Source organism: Cariama cristata, unplaced genomic scaffold (assembly GCF_000690535.1).
Source record: "Cariama cristata isolate BGI_N322 unplaced genomic scaffold, ASM69053v1 scaffold13552, whole genome shotgun sequence".
Classification (NCBI taxonomy): domain Eukaryota; kingdom Metazoa; phylum Chordata; class Aves; order Cariamiformes; family Cariamidae; genus Cariama; species Cariama cristata.
The window spans coordinates 12,857-30,778 of record NW_009602194.1 but is presented as its reverse complement, the minus strand read 5'-3'; the positions used below and the strand labels follow the sequence as shown (position 1 = coordinate 30,778).

Here is a 17,922-nt window from a genome sequence, read left to right as displayed (position 1 = left end):
CCACCCCCCCCCAGGGGTCCAGTCAGTGGCTGCAGCAGCCCCAGGAAGCCTGGTGCCATGCCAGACGGTTGGAAGGCAGCGCTGATCCATCAGGATGGCAGACGGTTGCCAGGCCGTGTGCCAGCATCGATAGCGCAGTGCCTGCCCGGAGACTAACGGCTTCCCCAAGACCTGCAGCACTCCTCTGCACCAGAGACATCATTGCCAGAAGAGCAACAACGTTAACGAGTCCCGACTAATTAGCGCCTTTGTTTAACATAACCCAGCTATTCACCAAGCTGGCTGCAATTCCATCAATGCTGCCTCAACCCATGTGGGACCAGGGTTTGCAGCAGCAGGAGGGAGCGAGAAGGGGCTTGGCAGGGGTACCCTGCACCCACCACCACCTATTTTGGCACCAGCTGGTTGCAGGCACCACACCGATGGGCCTGCTCCTGGATGCACAGCTCTCCGCAATGGAAAATCCTAGGGGGTGTGGGAGGAGAAAGGGTACATCATGCAGAAATTCAGGGCACAAAATGGGCCCATCTCTGCCTGTTGGCACCTTCAGGGTCTGTAAAGAGAACAGTCTGGCCAAAAGTCAGGCTCAGTACTTTCACGGCAGAACAATGTTCCTAAGCCCTGAGGGGTGTTGTACAAACATAGCTTGTTCCTAGGAGGGACTGAGCACCCTCTTCGTCCCGGGAGTCATGCACTCTGCAGGACTGACATCGTTGCCTCCAGCAAAGGGGATCCTGCTTCCTAAAACGAGGGAGGGGATTTTAGTAGAAAGGCACCCCTTCTTATGGATCAGCACTGGAAAGGGCAGAGCTGGCACAGAGTCTCCTCTGCAGCACGTCCTGAATAGGACGAGGACGGCTGGGACAAATCCTGCCATGCCAGATGGGAAAAGGAGCTGCTTGGTGCCCCTTCCCCAAACACTGTCCCATCCCTCCAGCTGCTGTCCCCTCTCTGCTCCTCCAGATGTGTCCTGGTCCCAGCAGGTGCCACTGGTGAGCTGGCAGGGAGGTGACAGCGTGGCTCTCCAGGCTGGCACCGGGCACAGCCCTGGGGTTGAGCCAGCTGCCCGGACAGCCCAGGGGGCCGATACTGGTGCCAGCCCTGCCCCAGCACACCCAGCCTTTGGGCAAGGGGCCGCTCAGCAGCCCCGGCAGGCAATGCATGTGTGCTCCTGGGTGCTACAGCAAGCGCTGAGGAACCAGCATCTCATGGAGTAAGAGGTATTGCTGGTGGGGTGTGTAACACCCGGCACGGCTACAGCCACCCCTCTGCTCCCCTGGTTGATACCCAATGTGTGTTGCTCTTGCCCCCCAGTCCACACTCCATCCTCCCCACCCACTCCATTTCATGCTCTGCATTGCTGCTTTCCCCTCCTCACCCTGCTCAGAAGTCGCAAGACGTATCCTCCTATTAACATCACGCTCTTTGCAAGCATCCTGCTTGCTTGGACCTGCATCTCCTCCGTGCCAGGAGGGGCTGGATGCTGCAAGCGGTGCAGAGCCCGATACCGACAGACTCCACCAAGGAGAAGCCAGCAGCCAGCCACACTGCGGGGTGGGGGACAGCAGGGGAGCAGGGCTGTGTGTTTGCGGCCACACCTTGCCCTAAACACAGCTAGTTTCATGTCCACAGCTAGTTTCATGTTGCTAACCAGCAGCAGGTGACCAACACGAATGGCTCTTTGTTTTTCAGGCTCCTCCATTGACAGGGGCAAGGCAATGGCTCTGCGGGAGGGCCTGGCCCATCTGCAGCTCCGTTTCGGCACTGTTTCTAGGGCATCCTCACCACCCAGCCCTCATCCCCGGCTGCGGAGGGCTGCACGGATGCTGCCCGTGCCGAGAACGAAGTGCCATGAGCCGCATTACCCCGCTGCCTTGCCAGCTGCCTCTGCGGAGCAAGATCCTCATCCAGCCCCTCTGCCAACCACCTCCACTAGGCTCTTCTCCTTCACTTCCCGTTTTCCTTTGCTCCTCCTGTTCTTCTCCGCTTCTCCTGCCGCCCCTGCTTTCTCCTCCCCCCCTATCACACATCCTACTCCACATTTGCTCGCTCCCTCCTTCTCGCCGTTTGCATCTCCTCCTCCCAGCTCCCTCTAGAACGCATTTCTGCAAGATACCTCCCTCCACATTTAATTTCTATTTTCTTTCTACCACCCTTCCTGCCTTCGTCGGATGGGTTTGGGCCTCGCTTCCCCATCAAGCACAGACTCCAAGGAGAGAGACACTGGCACCAACAATCTTCCCAGACAGCCAGATGCCTCTTCCCCTCCACCTCAGGGCTCTTCCCCTCTTTCTTAAACACAAGCATCTCCATGCTGAACACCCCCCCACCTCTAGTCCCCTCTTTGCTTATCTGAAGGGGAAGCACCTTATCTGAAGGTTGACCACCACAGGACACCTGTGCCAGGGTTAGCAAACGCAGGCTGGATTCACACCTACCCTTGCAGAGTCCCAGGGTGACTACGCACCAGTAGGACCCAGGCTTTAAACTGGGAGCCCCCAGACTCTGAAAGGGTGAGGGCGTGGAATGCCAGTGAGATACGAAGATGAGAAATGAAGGCCCTGCCCTGGAGGTGACTCAGCTCAGCAGGAGAGCTGGGGTAACCCAGCCCTTCCTGCCAGGGCACGTCCACTTGAGAGAGCTCCACTCCACTCCAGACAGAGGTGGAGAGAACAAATTCTCTGCAGTTTGACCTTGAAAGCCCTGTATGACTCAGGGGCCTGCTGGTCTGGAAGATCCTTCTCCTCCCATGACTCAACCGTGACAAGCATGGCTCACAAGCAAACCTTCTCTTGAGAGCACGTGTGGATGAAAAGCTCTCCTTGATGGTCCCTCAGCTCCCAGACTTGTCCCACCAATGAATCAGAGAAGGTCCTGGTACGTGGACGCCCAGGGCTCCCCTAGAAGCTGTACTGGAACCGTGGGGGAGGCTGCAGGAGTCTCGAACATGCGCAGAGAACAACTGGGCTGCTCCACCTTTCATGACTGATGGAAACGAACAGAGTTACCACAGGATCAGGTCTACTTTATCATCTTATTTCACAGCCTGAGACCGTGCAGGCCAGCGGAGACGTGTCCTGCTTCTCCCCTTGGTGGGATGAACATCATCAGTCAAATCAGAAGAGCCAAGAGGTTGAGGGGAGAGACAAGAGGAAAGGAAGGAGGCAGAACAAGTGCAGAGACATAAAGAGAAGGAGATGGAAGCAAATATCAGAGTTTGAGCAGGAACTACCTTTCTTGGACACTTTCCTCCCCTCCTTAACTGAGCTGTGTTTTTTAGAGGCTTTATGGGTGCTGGCAGCTTGCGGCACACAGGTGAGGTGCACGGGGAGTCCAGCGGCTGACATCAGAATAGCCGTCATGCCTACAGTGGGTACGAGATCAACATGCAGGAAGGAAACAATGGGGAAAACACATTCATTAAAAAAAAAAAAAAAAAGAAAAACAACTTTAACTTTTCAAAGAAAATTAAAAAAACCAAAACCCAAACCCTTGATTCAGGGGACATAAAATATCCGAGAGGCAACGGGGTTGGAGTCAGCACAAGGACAGGATCCAGAGGCTTTCAGAGGGAAGAGCCCAGGCAGCAAATTAAAGTGGGGAAATACGGGCATAACCTCTGCGCTGGTGTGTGAGCAGGACTTGCCTCTTTGCCTGGGCTTTAGGGCTCCTCAGGCATGGAGTCTGCTGTGGTGCAAAGCCCTCCCGCTCACCAGAGCCCTGGCAGCAGCCCTGACCCTGGGGCCCTGAAGGATGAGGGGCATCACCCGTAACCCCTAAAGGTCCTGCTCAGCTACTCCCCCCACCCCCCAAAGCTATATATTTCAACAGCATCGCACCAAACTGATCCCCAGAGTGCAGCCTGACTGCCTTCAAACACCGCAGCAGTGCTGGGCTGACCGTGGGCCAGAGCTGCCCCACTCCATCCCCTGCCAGAGGAGCCCACGGTGCCAGCCCCCCGCTCACCCCACACCGTCTCCTCCTTGGCACTCCAGTTTTTCCTAGCACCCCCAGCCGCAAGGCAGCTCTCACCCTCCCCCATCCCAGCCAGCTGTATTCATGGGATGCAGTTTGTTAAAGCTAATGAATCATTAAAAAGGACAGTCATTCCCTGAAGGTAAAATTGGCACACAGAGAGCTACAGGACTGATCATGCTGATCTAATACGATGTCTGCCTGTGAAATACAGGCTGGTTACAAGTCATAACATTTCTAGGCAGCATATTGCTCTTAAACTTACATTCAAGAAAACACCTGCCTTTGCTTTCCCAAGAAGTGACTTCCCACCTGCAACAGCCATCGCCAGAACTAAAAAAAATAAAATGCTTATGGTTGCAAACCAAGAGCAGACAACCTGAAAGCCAGCGTTTCCCCAAAAGCTACCTCTGACAGCAGACCACGCAAAACCGCATCCTAACACTATGGAAGTTCCTGCCAGCATCCTGCACAGTAATTCCCAGCCAAAGCTGACATTTCTAAGGATTTTCTTTTTCAACCCTCCATTCAGCCAGGTTGGAAAAGGAAGATATAAAGGCACATTTGTTCAGGACAAAAATGAGGTACCTTGCCCACACGTGACTGAAAATCGAGTTATGACAGGAAGCATCAGCCGGCTTTGTGTGCAAGTGGTAAGGCTATTTTCTGCCTCAAACACGCAACCAGTCAAGAACCTGCACCTTGTGACTAGAAATCCCCTGCACAAAGCCTGTGTCAAGCAGAACTACCCCTACACAGTGCCGACCGCATTTTGTGCCTCCTTCACGTACCATCCAAGTACGATAAATATCCCAGAACGTGTCCAAGTCCTTTCTTGATATACAAAGTTGGATGCTTTCACTAAAACTTTCTCATCCGAAGACCAAAATACAGACAGAAGGGGGTTTCACAAGACGGGGCAAGTGTCACAGGTGGATGAAGTAATTTCCCCAGGGTTACCCCAGTACCTTTGGCAGAGCTGGTCTGGCCAGAAGACCAGGCTGCCCAATGCATGGTGAAACCGCGTACTTCCAAATGGAAATAGGAACCAGCCATGGATTTCCTATGGAAATAGGCAGCCGTGGATCACCCTCAGTAGGTACCATCATCGTTGATCTAGATCTGAGGTGTAGCCCCCGAGTTCCCAGGAGCTGCAGGGCCAGAGAAAGATCTTCAAACCGTACAAATCTTCAAATTCAAAGCATACAGATCTTCAAATACAAACACCGAGTTAGTACCCCTCACCCTACTGACAGCACCGGGCTGTTCCCAGCACCTACAGCCATGGAGAGCCCCTGATGTCGGTACAAGCCAGAACATCGGATCCAGAAATTTCACAATCAAAATAACTTCCTTTAAGTCTTAAACTAAAGACCGCAAGACTATTGCGTGCTCTCAACCCCGGTCTAAGCCAACAGTCCTTCACTACTCCCAGGGAGCCTTAAGGAAGAGCTTAAATGTTCCCCTAACAAAAGTTACTTGTTTTTTGAATGAGTGAGTGCAACTGAACTCCTGAAGCCCAGCACAGCACCAAATCTGCCAAGGGCACATGCACCAGGCAGGCACTTTCCCCTTTCAGCAGGTTAAGGGGCAGTCAGAAGTATTTCCAAAAGATTAGTACCAACTCACGCTGATTAGAGAGCCCAGAGGAACAATATTCTTGAGAAAAAGGCAAGATGCTGGACCTCCCCACGACTGGGGGAGGTCATCCCAGACAGCCTGAACCCTCCGAGACTGCAAAATGCAATTCCCCAGAATTGGCGCAGAAAAGCAAATGGTAAAGTTGTCTCCAAAAAAACCTCCTTCTAAGTAGTACGGTACCACTGACTGCAAAGACTGGCATTTGAAAAGCAAGTCCAAAGACTAACAGGGATTATCACCACCTACGCACAGCTGACTGATAGGCAAATGCAAAATTAATGCTTTCTTCTTAAGAGATCAATACCATCTTGCTAACATTAACAAGCAAAACCCATCTAAAAAAAAAAGAAAAGAGAAACAAACCACGACAGAAGCAGAGGCTGAACAACCGACTTCAGACTCTTAATGTCAGAGGACAAAATTAAAATGCTGCCTTCAAAAAAATCAGAGCAAGTGAAGAGCATGAGCCACAGAACCTCAGCTGAGTTGTTACCCTCTAGCACAGCCCCTCTCATACCTGGAATATCATGTCCAAAACTGCTTGCCAGCATCATGAATCATCACAAAGAAAATAAACATTTATTCCAGGAACTTTCTCTCTTTCTTTTTATGAGCTGCAAACGCATATACACCTCCATGCAGACATATAGCACAGGGCAAACATAGGAGAATATACCCCAAGCAAGTGTTCTCCCATGGACAATCTTAAACCGTCCAAGAAAAGGCGATTTTCCACTTTTACCTTCTGCTGCCTTTGGAGAGACATGCAATGAATCATCTTCTGCAGATTCAAATCAAAAGAGCATTCAAAAAGGGGATGTTCTGGAGTTACACTGCTCTTCTGGCTCATCTCAAAACCCCGCAGCAATGCCTCCTGTAAAGTTCTAATACAACACTGGAAATCTCAGCATCTAACAATCCTCCCACACGTTTGGTGACAAGAGTCCCCAGTAAGGGATCTTCTCTGATCCAAGCCTTACGTGGGAGTGCGCGTTCATACAAAATGCCAAAACAATACACAGACACACATCATGTCTGCAGATCGATTCTGACCTGTGGACACAACAATTTCAATTCAGAACTTGTTGTATGCATCCATGGAGTTGGATCAGGAGCAAACGTGGCCCTGGACCTGCATAAATTCTCACCTGAATACGCAAGGGCCAAGCTGCAACAAGATAAGCTTGCCCAGACCAAGACTGCTTTGGACACGCATGTGTTCCTGCAAGAGTTCCTGCTGCTCACCAGCTACCCTAGGAGCTTGAAAAATATTATTTAATATGTTCATAATTTCCATTGGCCACTGGGTTTCTTCCCCGCAAGGGTTGCAGGAGAGAAACAGAAAACCTTGCAAAGCATCCGATCCTATGAGTGTGTGCAACACCCACACGCAGAAAACCGCCTTTTTCTCTTGCTCAAAGCATCTATTTGGCCAGAAGTACAATGCTACTGACTCCTTGGGGTAAAATTATTTTCACTGGAGCTATGACAACATCCACCAGCTTTGCTCAGCCTGCTGTGTAAATAAGGGACTTTTGTAATATCCTGTGCAGAAGCTGAGCATGGGAAAGACACCCTTACATAATGTAATGAGCGTTGACCACACACTTGCTTACATACCCAGCCTAACAAGCCCTTGGCCACCTGCTCTGGGTACTGACCTGTATTTGCACAGACCTCAGACTGGTAGGCCTTTGGTTCCAGTCCTGGATTTAAGCACGTAGAGGGGAAAGGGCAGAGCTTACCTTCAAATAATGCGAGATCTCAGAAAAGCATCGCTAATTTGTACGATTAGATCCACTAGCAAAATTACTATGGTTAGTATGTTCCCAAATGCCCCAGCTCTAGGAATTGTGCAAATGAGAAACACTCGGTTTCATTTAAGAGCCTTCATCTTAAAAACAGTATTAGGAGGGCCTTCATATGACCACCTAGTTCACGCCCCAGCCCCGAGGCACACTAGCTAAACTCCGTTATTCCCAAGAGATGTTAGTCCAGCTGATCCTTAAACACCAACCCTGTGCTTCAACAGTTTGCTTCGACCTCTGTTCTGGCATTTCACCATACTAACCAAATACTCAGGGGGAAAGAAAAAGCTTCAAAGACAAGTTTCCACATGCACCTTGAAATATTAAAATAGCAGAAAGCAAGGAAAAAGAAATTATGTTTTTTGTACAAAACATGGTTTTAAAGTCAGCTTCATGATTTCTGGGATCCCAAGTGGTGCTTTTAGAAGACAAGGGGTTGACAGCATTACAAATCCATCACTCAAATCCTCAGGCGCTCATCACAGAAATGAAACCCAGCTTCTCATTCAAACCTGCAAGATCCCCCATCTCCTGTTTATCCACCAGAAGTTCCCTCTGCATCCAAGAGATGCACCTGCAGCATTTCTCAAGATCACTCACAAGATTCAGGAGTTTTAATCTCTCCTGCTTCAAACCAGAGCCAAAGCTGCTGAGAGGCACCTTGGGATGGAGACCGAGGGTTGCGAGACTTCTGGACACGCTTCCCAGAAGAAAGCCTTCTTCAGTGCACATCTGAGACTGCCCTCTCCCCCACGTCATCACAGAGCCCTTGGGTCCCCAGCCTTCCCACCACTGATGCTGAAGGAAGCAGTCGTGCAGCGGGGACCGGAGGAACAAAAGGGGCCCAGCCGGTGTGTTAGAGAATAACCTGAATAATAAGTAACTCAAACACCATCTGCAGGATTTTAAATATGAACAAAATACCACTTCCCAGAAGACGTTCTAGAAACAGAGAGTGGAATATAGAGGGGAAGAAGGTGTCCCTAAAGACTCAGCCAATTAACGTTTTGATAAAATTTGGCCTTTTTACCAGAACTCCACTGCTTGCTTTTTACCAGAAATGTGCCTAGAGATATATTTTCCTTTTGCTTGCTAATTAACTTGTCCAAATCTTTCCTCTGCTTCTATGTGATTTTAAGGACAGACTCAAATTCAGATTTTTCTCCTCCCTTGCACCTCTGAGGTCTGTCACACTTGGCAGAAGGCAGCACTGTGCCAACCAATGCTGTGTCCTACGAAGACCTGGATCTGAAGGAGACATCGGCCCCGGGGAGTTGCTTCTGCCCTCGCAGCTCTGCACTACTCTGCAACTCCATGTGCCTCTTGCTAGCTGCCTCGTCCAGAGCTAAAGATTATGAAGATGAATAATTATTCCCTCTTTTGCACCCCCAGGCTCCAACAATAGATACATCAATTACAAGCCTAACCTTTTCATTTTATTTTACTAAATAGTGGTAAATGGCTTATTTTACTGAGCTCTTCTGCAGCCTTTTATATCTAAACATGGCACTACAAGGCATAAATGGACCATGCGTATTCACCTCTTCCAAATTAACACTGGATGACTTGTACATGTAGAACAAGATCACAGTTAACAACATTAACACAGCCTGGATTCACAGGGCTCTCCGGTTCTTTGCTGTGTTTACCTTTATGGGATTAAGTACCTAATTACACAGTCAGTGCTAATAGCCAGGGGACGAAATTCAGGGTTTTTATAAGCAAGGGGAGTTCTGCTTAGGTCATCTACCTAGATGAGGTCTGAGCTTGACTTTACACCTCATTTCCAACACAGATTTGCTAACGGGGAGACAGACGGGCTGCATGCTGTCAGAGGGCACTCAGTATTAGTCTTTACGCAGTGCCCATTTGGCTACAGAGACATGCAAGGCACAGTTTTCATGACGGTGCTAACATTAGATGACTGGAAATGTCAATCCTGGGGATCATTTTTAGGCAGCGTAAAGCCTGACACTTGAGAAGACACCAAACATCATCACCTTTCCTGGAATAAGGTAGCAATCATTTTCTTTAAAAGCGAGAATCTAACTGTCTCCACTTGCTCAGGAGCAAAGTTTGGTGTCCAAGGAGCTAATAACCTCAACAAACCATGCATGGACAACAGCCAGAGGAAGGAGAAGGTTAAGAGATATACTGTAGTGTCTGAAATGGGTACAGAAAACCCCAGAAAATACCACACATCAGGTCTTTTCCACTCCTCTACCCCTGAGTTATCACATTACGATACAATTTCGAGTGCAGTCGGTGTCGGTATGGAGAAGACATCTGCTCTCAGCAGAACACACATATTCCCAGGCACCACCACACCAGGACCCCGTGGTTTGGCGCTGGCTGAGGCAAAAACAGAGCAAATGCACCGATGGTTTTTGGCATGGAAATGCTTCCACTGAAAGCTGCAAGCACGAGTTGTCGTTTTCAAGGCAACGCCATTTCATGTTTAACAGGCAAATCTACTCTGAAAAGGAGCGCTGAAAACTGGCACTTTCATCCCTCCCAGACACAATCCTCGGATATATTTAGTACTGTATTCACAGGTTTGGATCATAACAAGCAAACCTGTATTCTTCTGCCACAGGAGACAACGTCTGATTCAACTTCTGTCCCCTCCTTTCCGTAAGACAACAATCACGTTTTAAGCTAAAGACCACCTGAGCTTTTGTAATAAAACCACATTTAAAAAAAAAAACAAACCACATTAAAAACCACACACTATCTCACATCACTCTTTCCCCTTGATTTAAAAAAAAAGAAGCACGTAACAGCTAGCACTGAGCTTGATCTGTGTGTTCCCACCCCTGCTACTTGCTCATCCACACCTACGGGAGAAGATGAATACCTAACTCTCAAATAAACCCACTCATTTTGAGAGCCTCAGGACCAGCACTGATGAGAAAAACAGTTACTAAGGTTTGACCATCCCATTCTCCCCCGAATTTGCCCTTTTTGCCTTTCTGAAAAGTTTTTGGGCCTAAAACCCTAAATGCCAGAGACATTTCAGACTCTTCCTAAACACTAACAAAGGAAAGCAAGTGCCACAGAAAGGTAAACCGCTTGCTCACGTAACCCTAGGGACGGAGCAAGTAAAGCAGAGCGGGATCCTTACCTGCCAGGGCCTGGTTCACCTTGCTGGGTTTAGGCATCTTGACTGGCAGGTTTGGGGCACTGGAGAGAGAAAAGAAAAAGGGACACGTTCAACAGCATGGATCAATCACTAACAAAAGAGAGACAATTCAGCAGTGCACTGTTCCCTCCTGAGGGCCAGGGCCTTGGATACATTAATGAGGACTAATCGCTCAGATCAGCCCCACCTGGGGCCCCCACCCATGCACCCTTTGCCCACTGGTCCAGCAGCTACATTTAAGGAGCACAGTCCTTGCCAGAGCTATTTAGTAGGCTTACTTTTCTCCAAGGTGGACCTCAGATCTGGGTTGTAGGTGGCTGTCTCCATCTCCTCCCAGATGGATGCTGGGCCTGACTCATCCCTTCCTCTTGCTGGGAACTGTTGGTGCACCCTGTTCTCAACCCCTTGCTCTGATCCTGTGATGCATCCCTGCTCTTGCTGTTCCACCATGGAGCTTCCTGTGAACAGCCAACCTGCACGATGATGGACTGCTGCACCAGCAGGTCCGTGGCAGGAGCACACAGCTGGGAAACACTGGGATGCAGCAGCCAAAGTTCATCTTAAACCTTCCAGGTGATTTGGTCTCCAGCCAGGGAAACACCACTCACCAGAAAGTGAACCCTCCTGCTGTATGAGAAGTTGCAGCTGTACAGATGACAGGAAGCAAGCATTATTATCCCCCACTGCTTTCCAGATGGGGAAACTGAAGTAAAGAAAGGCCAAGAAAAGCACTCGAGCACATGCAGCTATAGCCCTGGGTTGAATGCAATCAAGCCTTGACTCTCCCTGTGCATTCAAGGGGTTACTGCAAGGTGTGGGAACAAGGGAGGAAAGGTTGAAGGAGATTTAGAAGAGTCTGGCACCCGCCTTCCTTTGGAAATCAAGAGGGTTTGGACAACAAACATCCCCCTCAGGGTCCTACCCTACTGGTTTTGACAGTGTTTCCCAGCACTGGCAGCTGCCCCTCAAGCTAGTTTGGGATACACAGGCAGGCAAGGTCATGCCATTAGCTGACAGCAGAAGCTGGGAAGGAAAGGGTGAGCAGCAGCATGAAAGCCAATGAGGGGGGTCACTAGAGGAGAAAGTAAGGTGGAGCCACACGAGCAGAGCAGGAACATTTGAAATCCAACATGCTGGCATAGAGAAGCCACCCACAGTCTTTGTCTCAGGTGGCACATGTGCCTGGGATGGATGCAGGCTCATGCGTATCAGCTGCAGTTAATACATGGTACCTTCAGACAATCATTTCCAAGGACTCCCCAAAATTACATCAAACCTGGCCAGTTTCTTAGGAATTCACAGAGACTAAGGTGCTCGAGTGCCCAAATGCCATCCACTGTCTAGGTAGAACCTAATTCTCTCCAGCTGGGATGGAAGAGCTGCCACTGTGCCCTAAATAGCATCAGACAGAGGTCCCTCCTTTCAGCCTTGCTAAAATCTTTGTCCACATTTCCACAACAATGACCAGAGCTGAAAAGATTTGTGAGTGGCACATGGTTGTCTTCCACCCTTACAACAGGGACGCATCCCCACCTCCCTCCTCTCCTACCTGCCGCAGTTTGAAATAGGTTCCCGCACACGTGCTGAGCTCCCAGGGCTTGGTGCTGCGCTGACAACATGGCCAAGTGAGATCAGCTCTTCCAGACCTTTAAAAAGCTCTCCAGACCGCAGATGTTTCCCTTCTGTCTCTTTCAAAGACTGTGTTTTCCCCTCCGCTGCCCCCAATTTTGCAATGTCTTCTAATGATGCAATGGATGCAATGCAATGCCCAATTCAAACCCACTGAACACAGTGGAAATCCTTCCCCCATTTTTAAAGGGCTTTGAATCAGATGCTGTGACTCCTCTTTACGACTTTTTTTCCTTCCCGATTCAGTCTCTTTGTCACAGCTTTCTTAGGTATTTCCCTCCTCCTTCTCTATCTCACCCCTTTGTTTAATTTCTGCTCCTACCACCCTCTTCAGATGATGGCTAGCAGCAGGGCTGCTCTCTCTCCACCTGCAGACAAGGAGGATATCTGAGGACCAGATAATGAAAAGGAACTTGAGAGACCTGCTCCCAAAAATCAAAGGGGCATTGAATGTCCCCTCCTTCCCCCTCCAAGTGAGCAGCCAAGAAGTCAGTACAGTGCCCGTGATCGATACCGAAGAGCTTGTGCTTCATCGTCACACCATGAAGCACAGCAGCTTGAGTGCTTTCGCTTCCCCATGGAAGCTAAAAATACAATAGAGCACAAAGCTGAACCTTCTGCTCTGCCAGCAAAGTGGGATTCTTCCGAAGGGCTGGAGCACAGGGTCATTACACCTGAGGTTGAAGAAAGCAAACCCAAGCTGCTCTGGGAAGGGGATCACTGGTAACCACACTTCGAGACTGGCAGGGAAATTCTTCACTCTTCTTCTCTGCATTGCAAGGCTCAAGTCCAAGTCACCCAGGAGCTAGGGCTTCTACGAAGAGAGAAGAGCCCTTGAGATGTGCAGAGGGAAATGGATAAGCAATTGATGCGTTTGCAAGCAATCAAGCTTTGGAAGCTGTGAGTGCGCTGCAGATAAATTACTATCCATCAGCCAGGAAACAGTCACTGATCAGCTGCAGTCCTGGTGTAAAGGCAAAGCATGTCAGCTTTGACTGCTGGAGGCTTTAAGCTAACTGATTTGATGATGGAGAAACCAAATACTTCTTATTTCACACGGGCTGAACACACGCACATTCAGGGAGGGCATCTCAGCTAACAACATCGAAGGATGTGCTGACCCATCCACTCGACACCGTGTGAGCGCACCGGCGGGACTGCCACGCACCGTCATTTCTTTTACATCTGCAGAAAGCCCAAACCTAAGGCTGATGAAATCAAGGGAAATCCACGCTGCTTTGAGGTACCTCTGCCACAACACTGCCTGGGCAGCCTGGGCAGATTGGCAGCCACAGCGTGTGAGAGGAAGCATTGCCACGCCAAAAAAGGTGCAGAAACGCTACTCGGAGCCTACCGTGGGTCTGAAGTGGGGGTTTTTTGAGGAGGAAGGGGAAGAGGTAAGAAGGAAGGATATTGCTTTTGTAGTATAACACAGGCTCTGCCTTTGACTCTGAGAGCAGGCTCACCAGCAGCACGAACAGACATATTTAGTCCATCGGCTCGTACCCAAGCTACTCCAGTATTGCCATACCAGTGCTGGCTTCTTGGGAGGAAGCCGGAGTCAGGCTGGGGTGAGGTCCTGCTGATTTACTCAAGCCAGGTTCAGTCAGGAGAAAACTCGATGCAGGCAGGCTGGTGGGGGTCTCTGGTAAGGGAGATCTGGAGAGCACCAGTGCAAAAGCAAGCACTGCAGTGTGGAGAGATGAGAGATCCACCAAGACACCTGCTCCCACTGTCTCTGCTGCCCACAGACGAGATTTCTAACCACTCAGTGCCTTTGACTCCTAGTCAAACGTTCAGGCTGCAACACCTGAAAGTCAATGCTTGAATTCTCTGAACATTTCCTGGTATCGATTCCTCCTCCCTGGTCCAAATTTGTCCTGCCATTAGCTGCAGCTCCTGCTCTCCCGCAGCTCTCTACGCTGGAGGTGACCGAGTGCGACAGCGGTCACCAGGTTGTGAAGAAAAGGATGCAAAATAAGACACTGTCCTCAAAGACTCAGCAAGAAGATCCCGGTAAGATTTCCCACCACCAGTTCCCGGACAATCTGCTAAGGGGAGCAGACTGGTATTTCAGCATGACAAAACCACTCGCTTCTCCAGAATTTCGAGATACTGCAACACCAGTGAGACAGCAAAGCGCAAGACCAGAGAGGAAGCGTAGTGTCCACAGCTGCTGCCATTTCAAACCCTGGGCAGCCACGTTTCAGCTGAACATCACTTCAGCCGTACATACACAATATCCTAATGGAGAAGAAGTTTGTAGCAACTCAACATCTCCACCCGATACAGCCCTTCTTTCCTCTCTCCCTGCACACCAGCCAGCAGGCCACATATTCCTGTATCATGGCATCTCTGTAGCCCTCGGGACAACAGCCAACACTTCTCTTCCCAGATCAGGGCTGCATCCAGCCCTGCCTCACACTAACACCAAATGCTACAAAAACACCCCCATCCCAGGGCTAACCAAGTGTATGATGACACTAATGACCCTACAGCAGTTTCTCCCTTACCTTTCTTCCCAAGAAGATGCCAAAACCCAGACCGAATCCCTCTAAAGGAGGGCCTGTATGGTGCGCTGCACACAGCCACGTAGATCCGTGGTTTTGCTCCTGGCACTAAGCAGAGGAGATTCCCTTGTTCCCACTTGGGAAGAGCACCCAGTGGCAGAACCACATGGGCTAACAAAGGGCTGCAGGACAAGTCACGCTGGGTCCAGCAGAACCCCCCCTCACCTCCTGAGGAGCTTGTGGGTATGCCTATGGACAAAGCTGAAAGATGCAAAAGGAGGAAAGAGAAAAGGAAAAGCCCTGCCCAGGTTCTGGTCCCTCAGTTACACCTTGTGATCCTACCATGCCCTTCCCCATGCGATATTTAGGGGCTCAGCACCAGACCCTTCTTAGGAACACCACAATACTGTAAGCATCCTTCCCCAGTCCCCAAGACCCCCATTCCCCAGGTTTTTAAAGAAAATCCTCCCCCTACCCCAAGCCGCTTGCCTTATTTGTAGGCACAACCTAGACCAGCACCCAAAGCTGCGTAAGCTCAGAGGGGTCAGCAGAGCTGTAGTGGGGATTTGCCTGGCCGGGGCACTAATTAATATATCCCCAGAAGATTGCTTCCTGCAGCTTTACTTGTCCATATTACAAGCAGTGCACTCCTTACCATGTTTCAGGAGTGCCCTTCTCTGTAATTAGCCAGCACGGTGCAGGGAACAGGGTAGCCCTTGCCCCAAGGATGGATGCTTTCCTGCGTGGGATGGGAAGGATCATGTCAGGAGGTGGCTGGGAGCCTGGGTAGCTGACCCCTGCTTCACAGATCTGGTTAATGGCACCGATATAAGGACGTGACCCTTGCCGTGGCACGCTGCGTCTGCAGATTTCAGTGCTGTCTGTGAGAGGCCGGATTCATTAACTGTGTTTAAAACATGGGAGGAAACTAATGCACCAAGAAGCAAAATAACTTGCCCACGTGTATTTAATACATTAGCAGCAGAGCCAAGGATATTAGCATCTACTTAAGCCTTGGCACTCCTCTCTGGGTGTTCCAGCGACTTTGACCCTCTTGAGAACAGGGAGAAATTAAACCTGCATTTTGAAGTGCCCGAGCTCCACCCTCTCTCACACCAGCATCCTCCGTCCAGCCCCGCAGCAAGCAGGAAATATATTTATTCACCGCCAATGCCACAAAAGCCCAGGCATGCCTGTGCTACTAACAGCCTGTAGTGGGGGATATCCCTGCCTGCCTATTAGAAATAACTGTCACAATCACACAGGGAGTTAGGCAGCTTTCCAGGATGAACTACACCCCTTTCTCAGCCCTGCAGGAGAGATGTTTGCTTCAGTGCTGCCATTTTTAGCTGCATTTACTAAAGAAACTGGGTGTACACAACGGCACTGTCTTTCAGTCTCTCCTTAATAGCTTTTGAGCCCTTCTGCCAGTTGCAGCTCAGCTCCAAAAAGCAGGAGCTGGGTTGTCCCTGCAAGCAGTTTTGTAAAAGCAAGTGATCCGTCAGGGCTGCTTTGAAGACAAAGCCTGCAGGGTGAAACACAACACAACGTTTATTAGACACCAGAGGATCCACCGTGGCCCGCTGCTCTCTTCCCTTTAGTTTCTGAGCATGGGCCAGCACAGGAATTGCACATCACAGCTAAGAGGAATGAGCAATGCTGCACACTGGATGCAGACAGAAACCCTTGGCGGGCTAATTAGGGCAGGCTAATTAGGGCTTCGTCTTCACTGCCACAAAAGTTGCACTATGCGGTGATGCAGGAGGAGACGGGGCAGCAACTCTGAGGGAAAGGGAACTAACCACCATGCCACGCCAAGTCCAGCTGAGGGGGGAAGATGGGGAACTTAAGGGATAAAATAACCCAGGAATGTTCTGGGCTTAGGAATTAAATGAAACACATTGTTAGTGTTTGCTGCTCAGGTTTCCCCTAATTCACAGAAATTAGAGTATTTTCTGCTGGAACATGGGTTTCGTGAGCCTGAGACTGTAACCCCAGCCAGGAGCAATTACACCCACCCAGCAGCATTTCCGACCCAAACCCAGCACAGGGGTGGCAGGGCAAAAGCCATCTCGAGCTGTCAGCTGGCGCTGAAAAAGTCCCTTTCACATACAGCACTATACTGGAAGACAGAGATTGTCCCCCTGCGTGCATTTCTCTGTCTGGCAGGGAGGAAAGAGAGTGCCCCTGGCAAAACTAATCCCAAAGGACTGGAGATCCAGACATCGTCCATCATCCATGAAGAGCCACCAATGCACATCTTTGTTCTGCCCTTTTCTGGGGTCTGTTTGGGTGAGCCCCCAGCTGCTGCCTTCCTCTGGGCTCAGCACACAGTCACGGGCTGGATCTGTGACCCACACATGCTCCTGTGGGGAGGTATGGAAAACAGAGGCTTCCACAGATACGTCTAGTGGAAAACACTGGTGTTAATGAACAGAAAGTGAGCTGTAGAGATAAAGACAGGTCCTAACACCCTGCTTGCAAAACCACCTCCGCGACAAGCCCCGTAGCCAGGCAAATGCCCACCAGCATCCCTATGTCTGGGCCAGGCTTGGGTCCTGCCAAGGGTCCACGTCACTCGTCCCACAGCAAGGCCGGGCAGCGCACCCGTGCTCAGGGCACACTCGCAACCCAGCATGGACGGGCAGCCAGGAGCGTGGGGAGCAAGGCTCACAGCCAGGGGTGCAGGCTTTGCACAGAGGGGGCCCATCACACAAGTCTGCCAGCACTCACATGCTCCCTTCCAAGCATCCAAAGAGCTGCTGCCTTCCCTGCATGGCACGTTCTGCTGTCCCCCGCAAAGATAAACTGTACGATCTCTTCGCATCCCCCAGAAAGGCTGGCTTGGCCAGGGATTATTGCCAAGATACCAGCCACCTCACCCCTTGCACACCACGAACAGCTGATCTGCCAAACAGGTTGCAACAGCCAGACCTTGACCAGCCATGGCATTGCTCGTCCATGGCCAACGCCACCAGTACCGCAGAAGTCCCAGCGCTCCGGAGGGGGCTCTGCTCTCTGCTGCTGTCCCCAGGCTGGCCGTCGTGGAAGAGACCAGATGCTCCTGCCACAAAAGCCACCTTCAGCAGTGCTTGAGAAGGGACCAAGCTCGAGCAGCTGGTCAGGGAACATAGAGGCCTATGCCAGCCCCGCAGGGCTGTTGCATTAACCCCGCAGAAGCTCTGCCAGCACTCACCCGTCAGAGGGTTTAAACCAG

At 50.5% G+C, this 17,922-nt stretch overlaps 1 protein-coding gene across 1 annotated transcript in view; it reads right to left on the bottom strand.

Annotated features, from left to right (window-relative positions):
* Positions 1–17,922, bottom strand: part of DTX2 (deltex 2, E3 ubiquitin ligase) — a 34,217-nt gene that overhangs the window by 8,016 nt on the left and 8,279 nt on the right. Inside the window, exon 3 of the mRNA XM_009694652.1 lies at positions 10,549–10,607. Coding sequence (XP_009692954.1) covers positions 10,549–10,607 — 59 coding nt within the window. The remainder of the gene's footprint in view (positions 1–10,548; positions 10,608–17,922) is intronic.